The sequence below is a fragment of the Lycium barbarum genome, chromosome 4, assembly GCF_019175385.1.
Source record: "Lycium barbarum isolate Lr01 chromosome 4, ASM1917538v2, whole genome shotgun sequence".
Classification (NCBI taxonomy): Eukaryota; Viridiplantae; Streptophyta; class Magnoliopsida; order Solanales; family Solanaceae; genus Lycium; species Lycium barbarum.
In genome coordinates this window covers 52,657,189-52,681,333 of record NC_083340.1, presented here as the reverse complement: position 1 = coordinate 52,681,333, position 24,145 = coordinate 52,657,189, and the positions used below count along the sequence as shown (strand labels likewise).

At 38.1% G+C, this 24,145-nt stretch overlaps 1 protein-coding gene across 4 annotated transcripts in view; it reads left to right on the top strand.

Annotated features, from left to right (window-relative positions):
- Positions 1-23,206, top strand: part of LOC132636020 (uncharacterized) — a 44,229-nt gene extending 21,023 nt beyond the window's left edge. The window contains exons 6-15 of one of the 4 annotated variants that reach the window (XM_060352663.1): positions 4,755-4,808; positions 5,745-5,872; positions 5,951-6,019; positions 8,147-8,232; positions 9,089-9,198; positions 11,238-11,288; positions 20,088-20,146; positions 21,818-21,862; positions 21,932-22,006; positions 22,765-23,206. In XM_060352663.1, the coding sequence (XP_060208646.1) occupies positions 4,755-4,808; positions 5,745-5,872; positions 5,951-6,019; positions 8,147-8,232; positions 9,089-9,198; positions 11,238-11,288; positions 20,088-20,146; positions 21,818-21,862; positions 21,932-22,006; positions 22,765-22,941 (854 nt within the window). In that variant the 3' untranslated portion in view covers positions 22,942-23,206. The other 3 variants (XM_060352664.1, XM_060352665.1, XM_060352666.1) reach the window with 3 other exon arrangements.
- Positions 23,207-24,145: the final 939 nt, after the last annotated feature.

The following is a 24,145-nucleotide window of genomic DNA, read 5'->3' as shown; positions in this document are numbered from 1 at the left end:
TTCAAATTGACTACAATGTATAACCAAATAGCTTTTTGAGAAAAAAAGTTGAAAAAGGAAAAAGTTATATGTCCAAACTGGCCCCTAATTCGCGTCAAATTTTCAGTCTTGTCATTCCTTATATTAGGATGAAATGTGATTTTCCCTTTTTTACTTGTTATTTTTGTTTTTCGATATTGAGCTCATGTTGAATGAGAATGCAAAGCTCTTCTGGCTGCTGCTGGGAATTATTGCCTCATTTCCTTTATTTTTGTTTACTTAAAATTTTCTTGACAAGGTTCATATGAATTGTTGGGATAAGTTAAGACATTTTTATTGTCATCACGTATTGATTGCTTAGCTTAATATAGGAAATAGAATATTTATTCCATTGTATTTATTGTAATGAATTGTCATTCCTTTTTTTTTTGATGAAGTTAATGAATTGTCATTCCTTAATCAGTCACATTACTCAATGTATATGCTGAGAATATAATTAAATATTAAAAAGCGTGCTCTCTCTAACAGCTTAAGCTTTTAGATGAGGTGGTCACACACTTCAACATGGTATCAAAGCAGGCCAAAGGTCCTGGGATCGAACCTCACCGCCACCCTTTATCAAAAAGAATTTCCACGTGCTTGATCCATGAAAAAAAAATCAGGCCCGCATGTGAGGGGGCGTGCTGAGAATATAATTAAATATTAAAAAGTATGCTCTCTCTAACAGCTTAAGCTTTTAGATGAGATGGTCACACACTTTAACAGTATAAATATCCCTTCTCATGGGATGTAGAAACATACATAAATTCTTCCCAAAATCTTCGTTGTATAAGTCATTGCTGCCTTTTGAGGCGAGTTTTTCTCCTCGCAACACTAGGGCTCTTTTTCTAAAAAAGGAGGTAGAGTTTTCTCCCTCACTTGAAGTTGCTTGCGTCTGAACAGTTCTTTGTCAGTGTCGTGAAAAAACTTATACCACCACAGACTCCAGCTGACGACAACGACCAAACCTCGGCTAGCTGTTATCGGAAACAAGCCCAGACCGCCACCTGCGCCACCAGAAGGTCTGGCTCTGGCGATAGACTACAATCAGAACCTCTCTAAAAATTGATTTTAAAAAAAGGTCTATGATATTCTGGCCGGTTTGAACCAAGAATGATCAGGGTTCAAGTTCTCAGTAATTTTTTTTCCTGCTCTTGAGGGTGCATAATCCTATGTTCAAGAGGAAGAGAGCCGACAAGGGTCATGCTTTATTCAACCCCAATTGAGAAGTTTTGGGTAACTGTGTCTCATGAGCAACCAAGGGAAATCACTTCTGATAACGATCATGCTGGAAGCTACATAGTTGATCAACTAGAGATCGTGTGTGTTTGGGGGTGGGGTGGGGGTTGGGGGGCGAGTAGATCCATCAAGATTCAGCTAATATTACAAAAATGTGGAGACATATAGGAAACTGCTTCTTGAGAAACTTTAAGAACATCATCACTGGTCCTAACCAAACTTGACTTAGTTTTTGTTGCCACATCTAATTATGTGCAATCAAATACTACCTTTACTGCTTACCTTAATTCTTGAGTTATTGATTTTGATGCAAATAGACACATGATAGGCTCCTCTAAAGACTTTCAAAACTACTCTCCATGTCTCAAAGGGGATTATGTCGAAATAGCCAATGACTCTCTTACCCCCGTCTCTGGAACATGTTCTGCTGTCTCTACACCTAATATTATATTATCAGTCGTTCTCCATGTACCTGAGTTTTCTATTAACTTGTCATCTGGTAGCTCCATCACCAAAGCTCTAAATTGTTAAATCGAGTTATTCCCTGATCATTGTGTTTTCAAGATCTTCAAACAGGGAAGAGGATCAGTAGTGGTAGATTGCATGATGTCAACAAAACAATGATAAATGGGCATAGGCAGTTGGGGCACCCATGATTTTTTTGGAAGAAATTATATCCTAGTTTGTTTTCCAGACCGATTTTCAATATTCGCTTTGTAATGCTTTTGAATATGCCAAACATATTAAAAACTCTTATCCTTTGAGTGATAACTAAGCTACTACTCCTTTAACGACCATTCATTCCGATTATGGGGTCCTGCTCAAACACTTTCTTTGTTCTGAAATTAATGGTTGTTACTTTTATTGGTTGTGTCTCTAGGATGACTTTGGTGTATTTGTTAAACTAAAAGTGAAGTCTTCTCTCATTGTCGCTCATTTCATTAGATGATATGTACTCGATGTGAGGCTAAGATAAAAGTCATACAAACTGATAGTGACTCAGAATACATGGATACAACTTTGATGCTTATTTGGAGTTCAATGAGATAGTCCAACAAGCTACTTGGCCTTACATTAGTGCTTAAAATGGGGTTGCTAAAAAAATAGGTATTTGTCAGAAGTGGCAAGATCTCTTATATTTACCATCAATATACCAAAAACCTACTGGGGGATACCATTCTAGTAGCTGCCAATCTTATTATTGATAACCACTTTGGACCCTCAATTTTCTCAGTCTTTGGAAGCTTTATTAAAAGGGTAAGTATGAATAGTTTGTTCTTCCAAAGGTGTTTGAATGTTTCTTCTTTGTTCACACTAGGAATTCTAGGAAACTTGATCCTAGAGCTCTTAGATATGTCTTTATTGTGTATTCTCCAACACAGAAAGTGTAAATATTATCATCCTCCCTCGAGGAGATCCTTTGTCAGTATGGATGTTACCTTCTGAGAATCTGAACCCTATTTCAGTATTGCACCATCATCTCTCCAGGGGAGAGCAATAAGGGGGAAGAGATAATTCTCCCTAGTTCCACTAGATACTGTTGGTTCCACCATCACTAGAGAAAGTGAAACTGGAGAAAGAATTCAAGAGGAGACTATTGGAGGTTTGGACAGACCTGATTTAATAAGGTACTCAAGGAGAAATAGAGCAGAAGAAGTCATCATTCATCTGCTGAAGCCGAACCTTCTTCTACCTGTGAGTTATCTATATTTCCTAATGAATTAGATTTGCCTAGGAGTTAGATTTTGCGCCAAACATCCTTGATCTAATTTTGTCTCCTATAATCCTTGTCTCCCTCCTATAAACTCTTTGCCTTGTCTATTCCCCAGGAGTGGAGGGAGGCTTGTGTAGATCCTAAATGGAAGCAAGCTATGATTGAAGGAATGATGGCTCTGTAAAAATGTGAGACTTGGGAACTGGTCACTGAACCGCCAGACAAGAAGTGGTTGGTTGCAACTGGGTCTTCATTGTGAAACATAAAGCTGATTGTTTGATTGAAAGGTTCAGATTAACGATTAAGGGATTCACTCAAACCTGTGGAGTGGATTATTAGGAGACATTTTCCCTAGTTGCTAAAATGAACACTATTAGAATTCTTCTGTCTTGATCAACTAATCTTGATTGAGACTAACAACAATTTGATGTGAAGAAAGTTTTTACTCATGGAGACTTAGAAGAACAGATGTATATGGAGATTCCTTCCGGATTTGATACTGAACAAAGTCAAGGAAAAATGTGTAGGCGGAAGAAAGTCTTGTACATACTGAAGCAATTGGTTGGTTTGACAGATTTTGCAAAGCGATAATCTCCTTTAGTTACCAATAAAGCAATGCTGATCATACCCTCATCATAAGACATCAAAAGGGTAAAAACTTGATTAATTGTTTCCTCCCTCTAACTTGATATGTGAAAGACTGAAGGGTAGGTGGCGCTTAGGGAAACTAATTCTGCATCCATTGTCAATTATGTAAGTGGCGTTGCCACTGAACTCCTCCCGTCCTCATATGGTGCTCCTCCATTACCCACGTCCACAAGTGATGTTTTCAGTCCTCCAACTCCCCTACCTGTGTGCCATATTTTTCTGCTTATTCCATCTCCCAAGTGCCTATACTCAGTTCCAAATTTTTTCCGTATCTACTCCCATAACAGGGTAAAATAACAACATATCACATTAGTTAGCGTTCTTCAAAAGTTTTTTTTTTCTTTTTTGTTTTTTTGTAAACAAAGAGAGAATAATTTTGAGATGTATGGGACGAGAAGCATGTAAGGACGTTCTTGAGGCGTACGAGGTGAAAACACAAATTTAAAAGCAGGCTCAAGGCAAGCATCCCATTTATCGAGGAGTTAGTTCCATGAGACTTAGGTCCCCATGGTTACCTTGGTGCATTTAAAGGCTACCCCAACCAGGGAAAATCCCGAAATGAGTCCTAACTGTCTTTTAAAACACTGGATTAGATATGTTCTAACCTTGGATCTTTACTGTTTTGGCAGTAATGAAAGTTGATAAGTTCTTCTCGTTTGGCTTTTAGATCAACAAGCTTCGGTACTCGCTTTTCTTTTGCTCACTTTTCTGTTTGAAAGAGATCGACGTTAGCGCCTAAATACACTAACAAATGACTGATAATGATGATAAGGTGCAATAATTTTCAGAGTTAACTTACAAAGTGGAACCTCGAAAAATTCGCCAGGCAAGTAGCTGAACCTTAGAAAGTGCAGACGATAAAGTGCAAATAGCATGTATTATATTTTTGCTTATTTCTTAATAGTTACAGCGGCATTTCTGTCTTGAACAGTTAAATCTTTTATTGGGACAATTGGTGAAATTCAGGTCAATTTCTTTCTTGAGATGGTTTCTTGGAAACATCGACTTTTTGATACAAGTTTGCTAGCAATACCATTGATCTACACAAATATCGATAATTGATGAATGTTCTTAAAAGATAACTGGGACTAAACGAGTTTCTCTTAATAATGTTTGTCAAACCAAACCCTTACAGGATTTCCCTTTGGTCATACGTCTCTTTCAACCAAACAAAATTTTGTTGCAAAAGGTATGTTTCACTATTTTTCTTCTTTTGTCCTTTTTCGTCAGCTTACTACATTGAGAGCCAAGTTGGAGGTTTTTTTTTTTGTACTGATGCAGCTACAGATTTTAGAGTTTTCAATGATATCTTATGTATGAGATCAACACTTTTTACCAGCCTATCCCAGTGGGACATTGTCCCTAACATAAACTGCACGAATTTATTTAACTTATCAAAAAAAAAAAAAAAAAAAAAAAAAACCGTAAACTGCAATAAAGTAAATCAATTTCTTATGGAATCTTCTTGATGATTACTTCATGTCATTTTATTGTGCTGCATCATAATGTCAAATTTTCTCTCCTAATAATTTGATACCAGCAAATTTGTTTGTTTAATTTCCTTTTGTTTTGGAAGGAGGGGGAGGATGTAAACTCTAATTTGGAAGTGGCTTGGTTGAGCACTTACCTGTAACAGTGAGAGTTTTGATGTTAGTATATAACTTGAGTCTCTGAGTTGGTAAAAGTTCTTTCTGGAAACAACAGGATAATCAAGTTTATTTCAGTTCTGAAAATGAAGTTTTATTGAAGATACTTGTTTTCTAGCAGGTTTCTCTGGTTTGCCCGTTGATGTGATTTCAGATATATGAACTTCATCGTTGCAAAATAATAGAAAGTGCATGGCTTGTAAAGAGAATAAAATTACATGTGCATTGACGTATTGGTAATTTTTCTAAAGAAAAAGAAAGTAGTAACTGTTGAATTATACATATAGGAGATATTACTTCCAGTTGTGCAAATGTTGCCTTTAATAAATCAGCCTTTTCTTTTTTGGGATTAGGCCATTAACAAATGACTAAACATTGCAGACCACGTAACTTAGGTCTTACATTTAAGCCAAAATCATTTAAAGTTTTATTCTCTTGTCAATAGTTCCATTCTTAATATTCTAGATTAATTTTCATAGGCCTGAATTTTCGTCACAATATGTACTCCTCTTACAAAAGCAATCGTCCACCAACACCTGATACAATTGTTCAAGGGCTTCAATTTTTGAAAGCTTCCCTCAAGGCCATGTCTGTCAAGGTGATTGAGGTGAGGTTTGTTGAGCACTGGGTCAAAGATCAATCCTCTAAGCTTGCGAGATGCTAGGTTCATTAGTTTCTTAAGCAGGTGCCAGGTGTTGAAGCAGATGATGTTATTGGAACCTTGGCTGTTAGGAGTGTGGATGCTGGATTCAAGGTAAGTGAAGAATCTTTAGAAAATGCTAAGTGGGTACAAATTACCTGACATAGAGAATTTCACACACATTTCTGCCTTTTCATCTTATGTCAATCCTAACTGTTAGAATCCAAGTTGTTACTTTAAAGACAATAAAGAAATAAAAGAAAAAGCTGGTTAGGTGTAAGAAAAGACTCTTGAGTCTGCTTAGAATTTCTCTGACTGGTTTTGTTAAATTATTACTTGGCCTCATCTTACAGTATTTTCAGTTGCCTTCAACAAGCCTGTCTTGTCCTTGAAATGTTAGAAAGGAAAAAATTGCTTTTTCAGAGAAAACTGATGGTTCTGGAGGAAAACGGAATAGGGATATGGCAGTGGATTGGTAGTGGAGCTGATGAGGCAACGTTTTCCGCGCATCCCCACCACTGCAAACCCTCCACTTGCAACCCCATCTCCACCATGGTGGTCAGTCTCTGTGAACACGCCCGTCCATAGGCATGTATCGCCAACATAGCATACAAGTATCCCAACAAATTTTACTTTTCGGGGATGTTATGTAAATCCTGACTAATCTTATTATAGAGAAGAAATGTAATTAGCTCTTTGAGATAGAAGTAAAAATTGTTGTGGTGATCAATGAAGCTCTATCAATGGCCAAAAACGAATTTGAAAAATAATTTTAACATGAATAGGGTATGTTAGGTGGCCATTGGAATACGTGCCACAGTTCACCACCTGTGGTTGAAGAATGAAAGAGAAATAGGACAAGTGGTCATCTGTAGCTGGAGTAGAATACTAGTGATTCTGGGCGGGCGGGCGTTTGGATAAATACGTGAGGAAGCAACTATCTTTTAGCTTGTCTACTGAAATTTAGGTTTCCATATTATAATCAAATTAAGTCTTTTCTTTTTTGATACCATGGTGTCCGGCCAGCTTGTGCACACCTCGACTGATTTTCCGCAGGTACCGGGTAACTCTGTCCTACAAGGCTTGGATAGATGGAAAGAAAGCCCCTAGTGTTTTTTTCCTGCCTCCGTTGAGATATGAATATGAGACCTTATGTTTCTCAACCCACTTGATTGACCACTAGGCCACACCTTTGGTTGCAATAATCAAATTTAAGTCTTGTATGTATATGTGCAGTGAAGTTATTCTGGAGTAACATTAGACGATTCTACTTAGACGAACATTTGCGACACTGAATCTTGGAAGTGGTTTATTTTCGTAGCTTTCAGTTAACTGTTGTTCAAATATCAGATCTGGTGGTTTATAGGTATTTTGGTGGTTAGGGAAGCTGGTCTTATTGGGTGTTGGGGTGTCATTTTGATTGAATTGTTGTCAAGCAGTTCCCAAATGCATTGTTTATTCCGGACGCTGTTCTGGATCTCCAAAAATAAGCTACAATACCAAGTAGAGGGTCTTGATGGACATTAGTGGAAGAAACATATTTGTACATTAACTACAGCTAGAAAGTTTGATACATCTACTGTCCAGTGATAGAAATAGTGCTTCCATAGTCATTAATAGTTCCTGGAAAAGGATCAGTTGGAAATCTGACCTTTTGTATCTGCGCTGCATAGCTGTAGAGTAGAACTGATAGTGCCAGTAAAAAGTTATCTCGTACTCAATGTTTTTGTGGGTTAAGAAGTCCTTCAGTAAGAGAATCTGAAAAGGATTCTCCTAAACATAACACCTTTTAATCTATTGATCTCCTTAAAAGGTTTTCTTCTTCCGACATCATTTTGTCTTCAATTATGAAAGTTACTGTCATTTGTACTTTGGACATAAATATTGAATCGTCACATGAGTATTTCGTTGTGTCTTCTTCTTGATCTCTCAGCATTGACATGGTCTTAGTTTTCATAATCTCTATGTTGTGCTCATTTGTTTATATACCCAGAATTTGGTGCTGCCGCGTTTCGTCAGCTTATATATATTCCAGTTTGTAAATTTTAGGGAACATTCGATCTGCAACCCTCCTCCACCCCCCTCTCCCAAAAAAAAAAAAAAAAAAAAAAACAAAGAAAGAAAAAGAAAAACTGTAGACAAGCATTTCATAAAGAATATAAAGTTGTATCTTAAGAACTGTGATAATTCTACTTTGTTATCTAGCTGATATGTTTGTTGCTTGCACTATTATTTATACAGGTGCGAGTTGTTTCCCCAGATAAAGACTTTTTCCAGATTCTATCTCCTTCATTACGGCTTCTACGAATAGCTCCTCGTGGATTTGAGTCAGTTCACCTCACTTTGTCATGTTGATTAATTTGTGCTGGTTGAGAGTTGAATTAGTTGATATTACTTTGCTTAACTGAAGTAGATGCGGGGGTTAATTAAACTGCTGGAGCTATTGTGCTAAATTTGGGGTGTCATGAGATGCACTTAGAATAGGGTAGGAGATACAACTTTCGCTGAACTAATTGAGAGCTAATTTAATGCTATACCCAAAGTCAACTATCTATGTACTTCGGAATTTGTTTAACAGTGTCATCCTGACTTCTGCCAGTAAAAGAGGAGACATTCCAGTTAATGGACGGACTAAGGATTTGCAGATGTGGTGAATTTGATTTATACGTGTATTAGAAATTTTGTTGGCGTGCCTACATTTTGATGTTTCTCACACTTTCAACTGTCGTGGGAACTTAACTTGAGAAATGAGTGTTTCGAAGTTGATAGGAGGATTCTGAATTCCGAGATTTCCTAGAAAAGGGGATTGGAAATTAATAAACCAGCATATCCTTTCAAGGAAGTACACCATGAATTTTGATGGTTGACTGAGACAGGTATCATGGACTAGCTTCACATATCCAAAAGTTGAGGCAGGATTATGTAGAGATCACAACAATTAGTTCCAATAGCTTTAAGGATAGTGTAGTTAATGTTGCAAATAAGTCTTTTTCTCCTCTACCATTAGTTTCGCTATGATTTTGATGCCTTCTGCTGTTTCATTATCGATTGTTCCGAGTCACATCTCCTTCACTTGGAAGATATGTGGTAATGGGGGTATCACGAAATGGTTTATTTTTCTCATTGTTCTGTCATCTGACTTATGCCTGAAACATGTGCTAAGTCCTTCTGTCCTTTTGGCAGGATGGTCTCATTTGGAATGGAGGATTTTGCTAGAAAATATGGAGGATTGAAACCTTCTCAGTTTGTTGATTTGACCTCACTTATGGGTGATAAATCTGATAACATACCAGGTTTGTCTGTGCTTCCTTAAATAAACTTTTCCGTAGATTGAAAGTAGATTGCTCAGGGACTTCTCTTTGTTTTCAACTGAACTCACTCAACCCCTCCAACTTCTGAACACCCTTACGCAGAAGTCTTCTGTCAAGTGCTGTCAAGAATGCATAAAGTTGCACCAGAAGCCTTTGAGACTTGAGCAAAATAAAAGCATTAGAAAAACGTGTAGGTCCTTTTTCGTTGGAGGTCTGAGTGAGTGACTTAAAAAGCATTGCTGGCCTATTTAAGCATTCTGAAAGTTAAAGTTTAGTGACGACTGACGAGAAATAGAAAAACTTTGAGTTCTTAAATATGGAACTGACTTCAGAAATTTTGTTGGGCAGTTCACGGCACCTTCATTCTCATTGTAAAAGTCCAAATGAAGAGGAGAAAAACATGCCATATGTATATCTCGTTACTTTGGTATAGACCACTTATAAAAAATGGTGCTGCTCGTTAATTACGCTCTGCCTATGGACAGATTCTGGTATTTTTCCAAAAGGCTTAAGTCATCCGCCGCCACCTAAAGTTGTCCACAGATTCCACTTAGACGCCTCAACCCAGACTTGTACCTATTGAACACCTCTACTATTATGGATTTGAACCACTTAGACACTTTTTGCTGACATGGCTAAGTGAGTGTGTTTCACTCTCCATGAGCGCGTCCAGGGAATTTAAAATGCTTAATTCATTTTCTTTTTTCCTTTTTTTTTTTTCCTTTCTCTCTTTTTCAATTGGTTTTATTTCCTGGCCGTGTGTCTCCGGCGTTGCTCTGGTGATTTGCCGTCGAAGCAATGCCGTTGAGCATTGTTTCCCTTCTCTGACTCCGTCTCTCCTATTGTTACTAGATCTGTCTCTATTTGAGTCAGTTTTTATGTTTTTATACTTTGTTTGGCCGGAGTTGTTTATTTTCCGGCCAAACTCCATGGATTTCGGATTGATTTTGACGCCCTCTTTTGGTTCTCATTTCTCTGCTTGCCTTCTCCGGCGACCACTGCTACAACCAAATGACGATAATTCCACCCCGTGAGCTCTTCTTCTCCGGTGCATAATAGAAAAATTATTGGCAAAGTTTGGTCACTGAAGCTTTGATCGAAAAATTCCTCCGGCGACATCCTTGCTCTCTTCCTTTTTTTTTTCCTTTATCTCTTCTCTTTAATTGAACCTAAATGAGGGAAGAAAAGGGAAATAATTGTTGGGGTGGGGTAACGGCGGCTGGGGGTGGGGGAACGGCGGCCGGTGGTAGGGGGTTCGTAGAGGAAGAAAAAAGGAGATGATTGTTTGGGCTAGGGGTGGGGTCCAGTCTTTTCCTTTGTTAGCTATTTTTTTAATGAGTTAAATAGGTTTAAAAATAGTATTTTATTAAAATAAACCACTGTTTATTATTTAATGATTATTTTGAGTCCAAATGCCACGTGTCCTTATTGTATTCGTCATTTTGCCACATCATCCGCGAGTGGACTACACACGCTTTATATTTTCCACTGATCTTCAAAAAAGTGTCTAAGTGGTTCAAATCCGGAGTAGTAGAGGTGTTCAATAGGTACAAGTCTGAGTCGAGGTGTCTAAGTGGAATTTGTGGACAATTTTAGGAGGCGGCGGATGACTTAAGCCTTTCCAAAATATCAAGACACAATGGATGAGTCTGTCTGACTGGACCTATAAAAAGTACTCCCTCCGTTTCAATTTATGTGAATCCATTTGACTGGGCACAGAGTTTAAGAAAGAGGAGAAGACTTTTAAACTTGTGGTGTTAAATGAGGCACATATGGTTTGTGTGGCTATAAATCATTTCATAAAGGTAAATTGTTTCCAATTATAGAAAGAGGTCATTCTTTTTGGCACATACTAATGAGGAAATAGGTTCACATAAATTGAAACAGAGGGAGTAGTTTATTAGTAGATGCGATTCAGCTTCAGCTTAATGATAGTTCTTCATTGGAATCTGTCATCTTATAGAGCTTCTCTTTCCAATGAATCTGGCATTATATTCCTTACTTTTGCATTTCATTTGTAGGAGTTCATGGGATTGGAGATGTACATGCAATTCAACTTATTACAAAATTTGGTATGTTTATTGTTGTTAGTAATTTACTCTGGAGAACCTTAATTTTGTTGGGCTGTTATAACTGCTTCCCTTTATGTTGAATGATAAACCCTTTCCAAGATGGCTCATTTCCTGCATGTTACTGCTACATTTTATAAGTGTTCGCAAATGTAGTGCACATGAAAATGTCTATAATCGGGAGTATGCCTACTTCTAATTCTCACTGCCTATAGGTTGCTGGGTTTCTAGACAAAAAATATTATTGTGTGATGCAACAAACTGGCATGCACCGAGGACAAGACCCTATATAGGAGAGCATGGAGGTCGGGGGTTAGGGTAGAATATTAGTAGGTGGTCGAGCGGTTTCTCTCTTTTCTGGGGGAGCATGGTTCTAGTTTAGAGCACCCACCTTAAGCTCCCTTCTCTGTACCAATATTATTATTATTATTATTATTCTACCATTACCTTATTCTTCTATTTTATTACTACTGTTGTTTCTTTTACTTTGGCTATCTTTACTATTTTTGCTATCAATACTTCTCTTTTTCTTCAATATTTTCATCTTAGCTTTCTACTCATATTTTTCTCAAACCTAGTGTGGAAAACACTTTTCTTGAGTCGGAAACAACCTCTCTACCCCACAAAGGTAGGGTTAAGGTCTGTGTACACCCCATCCTTCCTAGACTCCACTTGTGGGATCACACTGGGTATATTGTTATTGTTGTTGTTGCAACAGACTGGCATGCAAAATATTTCCTCCGACTAGAAAAGAAAATTTCACTTTCCATTTTTGTTAGCTTTGCTCACTGCCCTTAAAAGAAAAGGTCAGACCCATTTTATGTAACAAGAAATATGTGAGCTACTTTTACATTTCGCGCTGCCACTTTTTCCTCTGCTCTTTTCTTCAGAAACACGAAAGGTATTCCTTATGTGTTCTTACTATGAGAGAAAGCATAGGAAAATATTATTTAGATGTGTTTCTACAGTATTACACTGAGCCCTATTTATAGTTATATACTATAGAGTACATAACAATCTTTTTCCATATGTGACATTATTATATAATAATTATTTTCCTTATGGGACAATATAACAACATACCCAGTGAAATCCCACAAAGTGGGGCTTGGGGAGGGTAGAGAGTACGCAGACCTTACCTCTACCTCAGGAGGCATAGAGGCTGTTTATGGGACAATATTACAATAATATTCTAACACTCCCCCTCAAGCAGGTGCATGTAAGTCATGTTTACGGAGCTTGTTACAGATGTAGCTACTATGAGGGCCAGTGAGAGACTTGGTGAAAATATCTGCAAGCATTTAACTTCACAAATTTTGTAACAATATCTCCTAAGAGTACTTTTTCTCTGATAAAGTGACGGTCAATTTCAATAGCTTAGTCCTCCCATGGAACATCGAATTTGATGCAATATGGAGGGCCACTTGATTACCACGCACAAGTTATGTTGTTTAAGTTTCATCTGATTTTTCTAAATTTCAATTTTCTGAGCAACTGTTTGATCCAAACCAGCTCACAAGTTGCTACAATCATTACTCGATATTCTGCTTCTCCACTAGATTGAGCAACCACATTTTGTTTATTACTCTTCCACCAATCAACGTTTGATATCCAACAATCTGCTCATGGCCTCGATTTCCGAAAAGTAGTCCTATGCATGGAGCTGACTTTATATATCGCAAAATGCGGATAAGTGCATCCCATACTATCACAGGGAGAATCCATAAACTGGCTTACAATACTCACTAGACAAGAAATATCAAGTCTGGTCACTGTGAGATAATTCAACTTCCCAACTAACCGCCTATATCTTCAAGAATCACTGAGTGCCTCCCCCTGTCTTGGGAAGTTTAGCCTTCGGATCTATAAGAGTGTTAAGGAGTCTACATCCTGTCATTAATGTCTCCTCAATAATGTCTAAGACATACTTTCGTTGTGAAATACAGTGCTTGACCTGGACTGAGCAACCTCAATACTTCGAAAATACTTCAGTCGGCGGAGGTCTTTACTGTAAGTGTTGAAAGTGATGTTGCTTCAAATTAGTGATACCGTCCTGATCAGTGCCGGTGGTAATGATATCGTCAACATAAACTACAAAATAAATACACATATCTGGAGCAGAATGCCGATAAAACACAAAGTGATCAGCTTCACTACGAGTCATACCAAACTCCTGAATTATTGTGCTGAACTTCCCAAACCAGGATGTTTCAGAAACCGAGGCAATCAACATACATGGTTACTAGACTCCCCCTGAGCAACAAAGTATGCTAGTTGCTCCATAAAAACTTCATCTTCAAGGTTACAGTGGAGAAAAACATTGTCAATGTCCAACTGATAAAGAGACCAATTGCAGACAACAGCCATGGATAGAAAAAGACAGACATACACTATTCTAGCCACTAGAGAGGAAGTATCACTATAATCAAGTCCAAATATGTGAGTATACGCCTTGGCAACAAGGTGAGCCCAGTGTTGAGAAAAGCGGGCGCTTGTGAAGCGAAGGACTTGCTCTTCAATGGCCTGAATCGGAAGAGGTGAGCAGAAGCGTACACTTCTTTTAATTTTAAAAACTGGTCTTCTTTTAGAAGAAAAAGAGTCCGACTAGGGTTGCCCTTTGGGCGACGAGTGCGGCTGCGACTCCACTATCTTCTTCCAGGTATGTATTCTCTTCTTCTTTTTCTTTTCCTTTTCCTGTTCTTTTTCCTCTCTGTCACTTCACTACTGGGAGGGACTCGCAATATATTTTTTCTTGGTCACAGTTGCAGGACCGTTTCTGTTTTGCTGGACTGTTTGCTGGGAGGGGGATTTTTTTTTTTCTTCTCTTCGTCGTTGGATTGGGCTGGTCTAGTTTCATGAACTTTCGTATTTTTTTCCCATTCTTGCTTGTTTTTATTTTTTCCAGTTTATTTTGATTACTTGAGTTTTTCATTTTTAGTTTATTGATTTAATTGTAATAGCCATATTTCCATTTCAATTTTTTTTTTTAATTTTTTTTTTCATCTAGTTTTTTCTCATTTAATAAATTAATGCAGTGCATTAGGAAAATTTTCTGTTTCTTTTCTCCTCTTAACAGTGATCATAATATACATGGCCAACCTATTTATATTTTGGTTTTTTGATTTTGAATTTGCTTGTCCTATGGAGGATGTTTTGTTATCTACTTTTTTTAGTTTTAAAATTGAAACATTTGCTTATATGTAAAGTCTTTGCGCAAGGTTTATTTTGGTCTTTTTGCAAATTTGTGCTTCACTTCAATGAAGCACTTAAATCGTGAACCCTGGACTTGTTGCTTTTCTCCGCTTCGCGCTTCCAAATGCACTGAGCAAGCCTTATTCTAATCAACTTGGGCTTCTGGGCCAACTTTGATTGCGTAAAATCAACGACAACCAACACTAGATTTACCTGAAGGAAGAGGAACAAGATTCCAAGTGCCACTCGCATGTAAAATAGACATGAGAAAGTGATTAACCTGTAGACTTAAGGATGTAAACATAGAGCAAAGATGATATAAAGGCATACTGAGGTGATGACAGAAGATGATAATATAAAAAGGTATAATGGAGGTTAGTATTAAGGGTGGATCGTATACCATTTTGAAGTGCAATCGGTTGACTAGGAGGAGACAAGTTCGCAGTATGTGCAAGGTTCGGCGTAGGACGTGAATCATCTAGGCCTGATGCTGGACGCGGACGATGGTGATAAGTCAGGAGTGGTGTCAATGTGGCTGGAGATGTAAAAGCAACCGTAAATTCCTCAAAAGTCTATAGGTGAGACTTGATAGATATGAAGATGATCAGAAGATGTAAAGTAAGGTCGAGACTAAAAAATGTGACATCGGTTGACATAAGGTACCAACATAGATTAGGTAAGTAGCAACGATACCCCTTATGAACCTGAGAGTAACCAAGGAAGACGCATTTGAGAGCACGAGGGGCTAAGTTATGAATAACATATATGCTCCCAAAGATACAAGGGGGAAGATAGTGTAGAGGTGACCGAGAAAATAATACTGAATAAGGATTTGATTTTGAATGAAAGATGAGGTCATCCGATAATGAAATAGCAAGACGTGAGAACTGTATCGCCCCAAAAACGCAGAGGAGCATGGGATTGAGTAAAAAGAGTGCGAGCAATTTCAATTGCCTATTCTTCCTCTATGCTACCCCATTCTGTTGAGGGGTGTACATACAAGATGTCTGATGATAATTTCTTAGTGAGTCATAAACTGTTGAAACTGGGAGGATAAGTATTTAAGGCATTATCATTATGAAAAGTACGAATTGAAACACCAAATTGACTTTGTGTTTCAGCAAAAAGCTCTTGAATATAGAAAACAACTCAGAATGATTTTTATTAAGAAAATCCAAATACATCTTGAATAATCATCAATGAAACTAACAAAATCATAAGGTTGAATTGACTATACTCGGACCCTCTATATTTTTGAGAATGAACTAATGAAAAAACAAACTTTGTAGCACTCTCATTTCTACGTGAGAAGGTAGTGCAGGTGTGTTTGCCAAGTTAACACGACTCACAATCTAATGTGCACTGACTAGACAAACAAGGCAACATTTATGTAGCTTGGATAAACTCAGGTTTTGAATTAAGTCTGGATGATCTATAATTGGACATGTTTTGGAGGAATTAAGAGAAGTAAGGTAGTGAAGCCCTAGTGATTCATGCCCTACGATGATCGTCTATCCCATACTGCAGTCATGCATATTAAAAGAATCGTCAAGTAATATTATTGCACAATCACGTGAGTCAAACGACTGACAGATGCAAGATTAAAAAGACAAGTAGGGACATAAAGAACAAAGTTTAGATTGGCAGATTATAAGGTAATTAGCTTGTCCAACTCTCTTTTTAGATTTTGTTTGAAACCCATTGGTAAAGTAACTGTGGGGAGAGACTGAATAAATAATATTTGCAAAAACGTTTTATTACTCAAAATATTATTAGAAGCCCCTGAGTCCATGACCTACGGTTCAAGGGTATTAGACTAGGAAACAAATTACCACCAACATAAGTATCAGGCTGTGCAACCGAGCTACTGATTGAGATGTCACCTTACTTGCTCGATACTGAAGGAACTCATTATATTTTCTTTCAGACAAAGAAACCCCTGATTACCTGCACTGTCAATCTGAGCAACAGGAGAATTCTTGGGTGGTCAACCATGCAGAGAATAGCATAAGTCCAAGCCTATTATAATAATTACAGTTAGGTCGAGATCTGTCAAAACGACCTCCTCCTCGTCGATTCTCCATAGAATGGTTGGTAATGATACCACTATGTGACTTGGTGGCTCGACATGGCAAAGTAATCGAGAGAATAGTTCATCAACTATAGGAACAATGGATGGGGCAAGGAAGTTTCACTTGGTGCGATGGGAGATCTGTCACATCTCCTAAAAAATGGGGAGGCCTCTGTGTTAAAGACTTGAAGGTTTTCAACAAAGCTTCATTGGTCAAATGGCTTTGGAGGTTCGGGGTGGAGACACAATCTTTGTGGAGGGGGGTAATAGTGTATAAATATGGTATTACAAAAGGAAGATGGAGAACTAGAGACATCACTTTGCCTTTCGGGTGCGATCTATGGAGGAATATTTTGAAGGGATAGGATGATTTTTGGGGAGGCATCTCATTCAGGTTGGAGATGGAGGAGAGTAAAGTTTTGGGAGCATAGATGGTGTGAGGACTTAATTTTGAAAGATGAATTTCAGAGTTTGTACATAATTTCTTGTCAAAGTGAGGTGACAATTCAACAAATTAGGGCGACACAAGGTGGAGAGACTCTTTGGGACTTGAGATTCAGGTGGAATTTTAACGACTGGGAAGTAGTGGAGTTTTAGAGATTGCTAGCCCTATTACGTAAGCAAGCCAATCCGAGTGCTAATCCTGATGTTTGGTGGTGGAGATTGGAGAATAATCGTGTGTTCTCTGTGAAGACTTTTTATGAGAAAATATTGATTAGGGGGAGAGCAACTGTTTCCATGTAATGCAATATGGATTCCTACGGTGCCGAGGAAGGTCTACTTTTTTGCTTGGTTAGCCTCAAGAGGGGTGATCTTGACAGCAGAGACTTTGAGAAAACAGAAGGTGATTTGTGTCAGTTGGTGCTACATGTGCAAAGAGGCAGGCGAGGATGTGGATCATCTCCTTATACATTGCGGATTGACAATGAGATTATGGTGGGATATGTTTAGATGGTTTGGCACTCCCTGGGTAATGCCAAATATTGTGAAGGAGTTGATGGCCAGTTGGAAGAGCGGGAGGAGGAGGAGAAGACGAAGGGCGTGGAGCTTGATTCCACTTGCATTAATGTGGTAGTTTGGAGAGAGAGGAACGGGAGAGCTTTTGAAGGAGTAGAGTCGAGTTTCTCCCAGTTGAGGAGTAGCCTTCGTTCCCTTATTTTCTTTTGGTGTATCCAGAAAGTCTTCTGTTGTATAGACGATTGGGTGGAGTTTGTAGATAATCATATGTTTTTGTAGAGCTTTTTCTTTTGGTCTGGTTTATGAATGAAATATATTTACCTCATCAAAAGAAAAAAGAACGATGGACTATCCAAAATCTAGTCACCTACCGAATCAAGGTCATTAGGAAGTCCAGCAGAACTGGAAACATCATCTTTCGTTGCTCCTATTGTTTTTCAACAGGAGCAGTAACTGACATCAACTTCTCAAATTCTTCCATGTCTACCTATAGCTGTGCCAAATAAGTAGACATTTAGTTTATGCTTCTTTAGGTTTGTCATCCGAGGCATCACATCATAAAAACGAGATATGTCATTAATGTATAAAGTGCGAGTGTTTCTCTAAACTGATTAGGAAGTCTGGAATGGACCAAAAAAAGGGCATTAACTTGGAATCAATATATCGCCGGAGGAGGCTACATAGTTGAGCGTCAACCTTCTCCCACTGTGCTTGGGCCTTTTCATCTCCCTCACTAGCCGTTTTGATTATATGCTCTTGAACCCCTTGATCCTTGCACCGTAGCTCAACTGAAGTAGCCCAAGCTAAATAGTTTGAACTTCCCATTAAGGGTTCTGAAGTAACCATAGGACTTGAATTTCAATTCCCGTGTTTTTGGAGTCATAAATATCAATCCAGAAAAACATGTTGGATTGAAGAGAGGTCTAGCAAAAAACAACGGCGGAAAACAGTGAAGAAACCACCAAAAACTGACTGAAAAACAGTAAAAAATTGTTACTGTATCACCGGAACACAGTGTTCCGGCGACTGTTTCAGGCAAACTAGTGATAGGAACTTTTCGGAACAGGTATTGGTCAGGTTGGAATAGGCAGGCGAGCCATGTATACGAAGAATCTGGCTCGAAACACGTTGGAAAACACAGATTTCGCCGGAAGAAGAATCTGATTGTGTCAGAATCTTATATAAAAGTGGAGGGATTGGCTTGGAATGATTGAGCGACCCCACCAGAAAAACAAAAGCTCAAAAAACTGGTTGTCACAGACCACATGCGTGGGTGCGTGTATCAGACGCACCCCTGGCGTCGGAGCTCTGGTAGGCACATGAGGCCATGTGGATGAGGTTCTGACGGAGCGGTTTTTTGGGGGTTTTGATCGTCACAGCTTTTTGAATCTCGTGTTATTATTAGTTTTTGCAAAACCCGGTAGAAAGTGGTATTGACGCGGACAACCACTTAGGTCACTGGAAAATTGCACGGTGACTGAAATTTTCTTCCCGGAAGACGTTGCTGTTTTGCACAACGATATTTTCTCACTAAGACTTTGATACCATGTGAGAAAGCACAGGAAAATATTATTAAGATGTTTACCTACATTATTACATTGAGCCCAATTTATAGTTATGTTCTACACAATACATAATAATCCTTTTCTATATGGGACACTATATAATAATCTTTTTTCATATGGAACACTATATACATTAATATTCTAACATACAATAAATACCAAGCAACTCACAATATTACCCTCTATAAGAATAACTCACCTTTACCTTAATAACCATTCTGAGTCAAAAAAGGATTATTCAGTTGAAACAAAGAGAATATTTAACAACAAAGGCGAAAATTAATTTCTCATGCTGCAAAGGTGAAAAAATATATAGGTAACCACTGACCCAAGGTCTGAATGGCAGAAGCAACTTTAGCTCAATAATTGTCATCACATTCAAACAGGTCTCGTACCTTTACTAATCTGAATCCATTTATTAACTCTTGATGTCATAGCTCCCTGGGGAGTAAATACAACTGATTAAGTAGCAAGGACTATGGGGCAAGCTACCATAGGATACAGTATGATAATTTATGCGTGCTGCCTGATGTAGTCTCACTCTTTACTAGCCAATAGAACCTCTTTGTTTTGATTTTTTCAATAACAGAAAGCTTTTCTTAAAATGCAACTGAAGGCTTCAATATCCACATCATCTAGTACCTAAGAGATGATTTTCAAAGTCACAATGTAAACTAAATGAGTCGATCCTTGTACTTTGAATCTCTAGCCAGTTTTTGTGGGACCGAGGGATTATTAAATAAGTAATCATGCTATAAATGTGGTACCATGTGGGTCTTACCGTCTCAAGAAAAAATTTTAGTGTGTTAATATTAAACTATTCTTCTTAAAAGATCAACTTTCTGTTAATAATAATAAGACGTTCATTTATCTTTTTGTATAGTATAGGTTTTTAATCTACTCTTTTGTCTTCGTTCTTATATCTTCCTTCATTTATTCTAGTAGTTTTTATTTCCTTCAACTCGGTCGTAATTTAGGTTGGTATTAACTTGTTTCTATCCTGATTTTATCTAATAGGTACGCTAGAGAACTTGTTGGAATGTGTTGAACAAGTTGAGGAGGAGCGAATTAGGAAGGTAATTCCTGCTAATTTAGGATTGTGCTTTATTTTGCTTGTCTTGGTAGTGACTCATCACATGAGATTCACCATTTCTAATCACCCTTTTTTAATTTGTCCATATAAATTGCCTCCTCCAGAGGAAGCCCGTGTAAATTTGTCATCCCAGGGTATTGTTAAGAAACAGTAGCTGAGGTTGATTTGATAATACTCTATTAGAAGTAGTATATCAGTCTTGAATCCACATCTTCCAGATCTAGTGTTACTGGTGAAGTGAACAGGATTCAAATTAATCTGGCTTACACTCTATTAACTGTTTTCTCCTTTTTACTCCCTTAGCTTAAATCGACAGTTTGATAAGCAAGCTGGCAATGAAAGCTATCCTCAAGCTGGCTTGATGGAGAGTGTTGGAGTATAGGAGATTCATCCAGCATATTACTAGTAACTACATCAGTGTACATTGTATACATGCTGATTTTCAGAGATTTGCTTGCTGTATTATTGTGCACAGACTTACTCAAATCTTGTAAATTGCAATAGTCTCACTATAAGTTAGCCTGTTTAGCTCCTAGTATTATGCTCTTTCCTCCATCAGAAGTAGATATGTACTACATTCTTTGACAGGAAGCAATCAAAAAGTCTTCCGCATAATTGTTTCTCTCATAAATCTTATAGTTAAATTTACATAAATTCACTGGCCTTTTAGTATGATATATTGACGTTATGAGGAAATAATAGTTTATTTATCCTTGGTGTTAAATAGTATAAATATGGGAATATTCCCAAATCCCTGTAATCAGGCAGTTCGAAGATTGTGTAAGTTCTCTGTAACAACTATTTAATCTCATTTGCTTGATTTCCCAAATATTCTTCTCTTCTCCTTCTAATTTCTCATGGTATCAGAACATGACCTATCCCAATTTGTTGTTTACCGATGTTTGGCCCCCATATAAAATTGCTCGCGCTCCAGATGTCCAACCTTGGGCGTGAAGTGGGGTGTTGAAGTGTCCCACGTCGGATGAAAAAGAGATGGGTGGTCTCCTTGTATGGTCTTTGGGAAATCCTCCCTCATGAGCTAATTTTGAGGTTGAGTTAGGCCTGTTCTTTATATGGTATCAGAGCAGGTGAGGTCTTGGGATCGAATCTCACCGTCACCCATTATCAAAAATAATTGCACGTGCTTGGCCCATGAAAAAAGAATCAGGCCCGCGTGTGAGGGAGCGTGTTGAGAATATAATTAAGTAAATAAAGGTGTACTCTCTCTAATAGCTTAAGCCTTTAGATGAGATGGTAACACACGTCAACATGGTATCAGAGCAATCTCCTAAAGCATGGTTGGGTGATCCGTTCTTTACACTTGGGTTGGGATCTGTGATAATACCTCTAACAATGTCAATTTGGCAATATGTTTTAAGTAGCTCCCCGGTTTCCTCTTCGAAAGGAACTCTTTTTAATCTGAGATCAAGAAAATAGTGCTCAACTTTGCTTGAATCCTTTCTTTTAATCTCAAGATAAGCAAAGATTTGTATTCATTTATTGATTATTCTTGTTTGTGCTAATGATTTCTTCATGGAATTATGCATAGTCCTCCCTTCTGTATGTGATTCCTTCCACATCTTGGTTCTTCTACTTCTGAAGATTAGGTGAGTGATAAATTAGGCACTTATTTGACTAGTTAATTTGCTTTCAGGCATTGCTATCCAATTCGGAGCTGGCTAGACTGAGCAAGGATCTAGTATGTAGCTTTTTCCCTATATTACTGACCTCATAATCATCCCGCTGACTAATTCTTTCTATTATGTAGGCAATACTACGATGTGATCTTCCATCCTACATGGTTCCTTTTGCCCCTGATGACTTGATATTTGAGAAACCAGAGGTGAGTCAATCATAATATGAAGTAGCTTTTCCTCTAGAAATTTAAATGCTGCCTACGTTTGGCTGCGACTCAGCAATTCACTTAGTATCAATGTCCTTAGACCTGCAGTATCCCCGTGTTCATTGATGTTTCGTAAGCTATTTAAGTGTTGACTAGAGTGCCAACATCGAACCATCCAAGTATGCTCTTCTTAGTGGTGGGCAAATAGTAAAATGGTTTTCCTAATTCCTAGGGTGAAGGACGGGGCAATTCAGGGAGTTGAACTTCTGAATTTCTCTCACCATACTTGTAATGGGAACGTAGTTATTAATTGTAAAGTATGTTGTCCTTCTAGCTCAAATTTGTCGTAATTTGTTTTCCGCCTATAGCGATATTGCTCCTTCATTGGAAGAATAAAAATTTGACTTGTAATATGACTACAGATTGCTCAAAGATAAATGTTCGACGTCAACGAATTTCAAGTTCCACATTGACAGAGTCCACATTGACAGAAGCTAGAGCTGTCCATACATTTTAAAGCACTTTGTCTATCCTAGTGTTTAATGTAAAAGACAGATGCCTGAACCTTGTGTGGGCTACTTTTTTTTCCCAAGATTAGCTCTATGTCTGAAGATAGGTTTTTGCTGAGTGTGCATATAGTATTGAAGCTTGAAGCTATATAATTGGAAACAAGCATTAGAAAATCAGTTCAAGAATTTGTCAAAAAATATAACTAATGTATGTTTGCTACAATCTGAAAGCTGAGATCTTGGATGCAGGATGGCGGGGAGAAATTTACTAGCCTCTTAACGGCTATTAGTGCTTATGCTGAAGGATTTTCCGCGGATACCATAATTAGAAGAGCTTTGTATTTGTGGAAGAAACTTGAGAAGCAAAGTACAGATACCATTCACCAGAAAGTTCTATCAGCCGGATCAGAAACTCCCGAGTCCTGAAAACTAATGGTGATGCAAAGAGTTCCCAGTTCTTCTGTCCATAGGTTTTTTTTTTTTTGGGTTGTAGATTATATTGAGATATTAAAGAGTAGTTGGCAGTGTAGTTAGTTGTCATGATTAACAATAAAGCGCATTTCTGTAATTGTCTAAATCAGTTATGAAAGACACGTGGGATGTGTAACTAGACCTGTATAAACTGACTTGGCTGTGCATTTGCGCAAGTCTTTTTGAATCAATACAATGAGCTATCTCTTCCTTCCTCAAACACACTGCAACTCCTAAAATCTAAAGATCGTAGATGCCTTGCATGTAAAGGATTCCTTCATTTCTTAGCTAGAGTAGCTGTAATTTACATGGTATCAAAGACATAGATATCCTAATTCATTTGTTTCATCTGATGTAGAGCCACCATATTATGTCCTACATGCATTAGCTGCTGACCTGGGCGTGTGTGGGGAACGGGGGGGGGGGGGGGGGGGGGAGGGTGTTGGATATTGATGGGATGTGGTCCTCTGGAGTCCTTATACGGTCTTGGGCAATTCTCACCTCTTGAACTATTTTTTAGTTAGGCCCTAGCTCATTTCTTTACGGGCAATTCGCAGAATTGCCCTTTTTTTGGGGTGGTATTTAAATTTTGCCCCTCATATTTGTGGTCTTTAAATTTTGCCCTTCGGCTAAAACCCATAGGTTCCGGGTTCGAATCCCCGCTCAGTCAAAAATTTTAAAAAAATTTGCAAAGCAGAGTTTAAATTTCGCTATGCCCCTTCCGGCAGACTTTGTCATGTTTAACTAAAAGTCTGCCGGAGGGGGCAGACTTTGCCTTGAAGCATATATACGTATTTTTTTTTTAACTTTTCAAGGTAAACTTTTAGTAATGCCTTAACTAAAAGTGTGCCCCATAAAACATAACTAAAAGTATGCGCCCCATAAGACGTAAGTTTTTCTTAAGGCATAACTAAAAGTTTGTCTTATAAGGCAAAGTTTAAATTTTGTTATGCCCCCTCCGGCAGACTTTTAGTTGTGTTTAACTAGAAGTCTGCCGGAGGGGGCAGCCTTTTCGTTGTGTTTAACTAGAAGTGTGCCGGAGGGGGCAGACTTTTAGTTGTGTTTAACTAAAAGTCTGCCCCCTCCGGCAGATTTTGCCTTGAAGCATATATATATATATATATATTTTTTTACTTTTCAAGGTAAACTTTTAGTTATG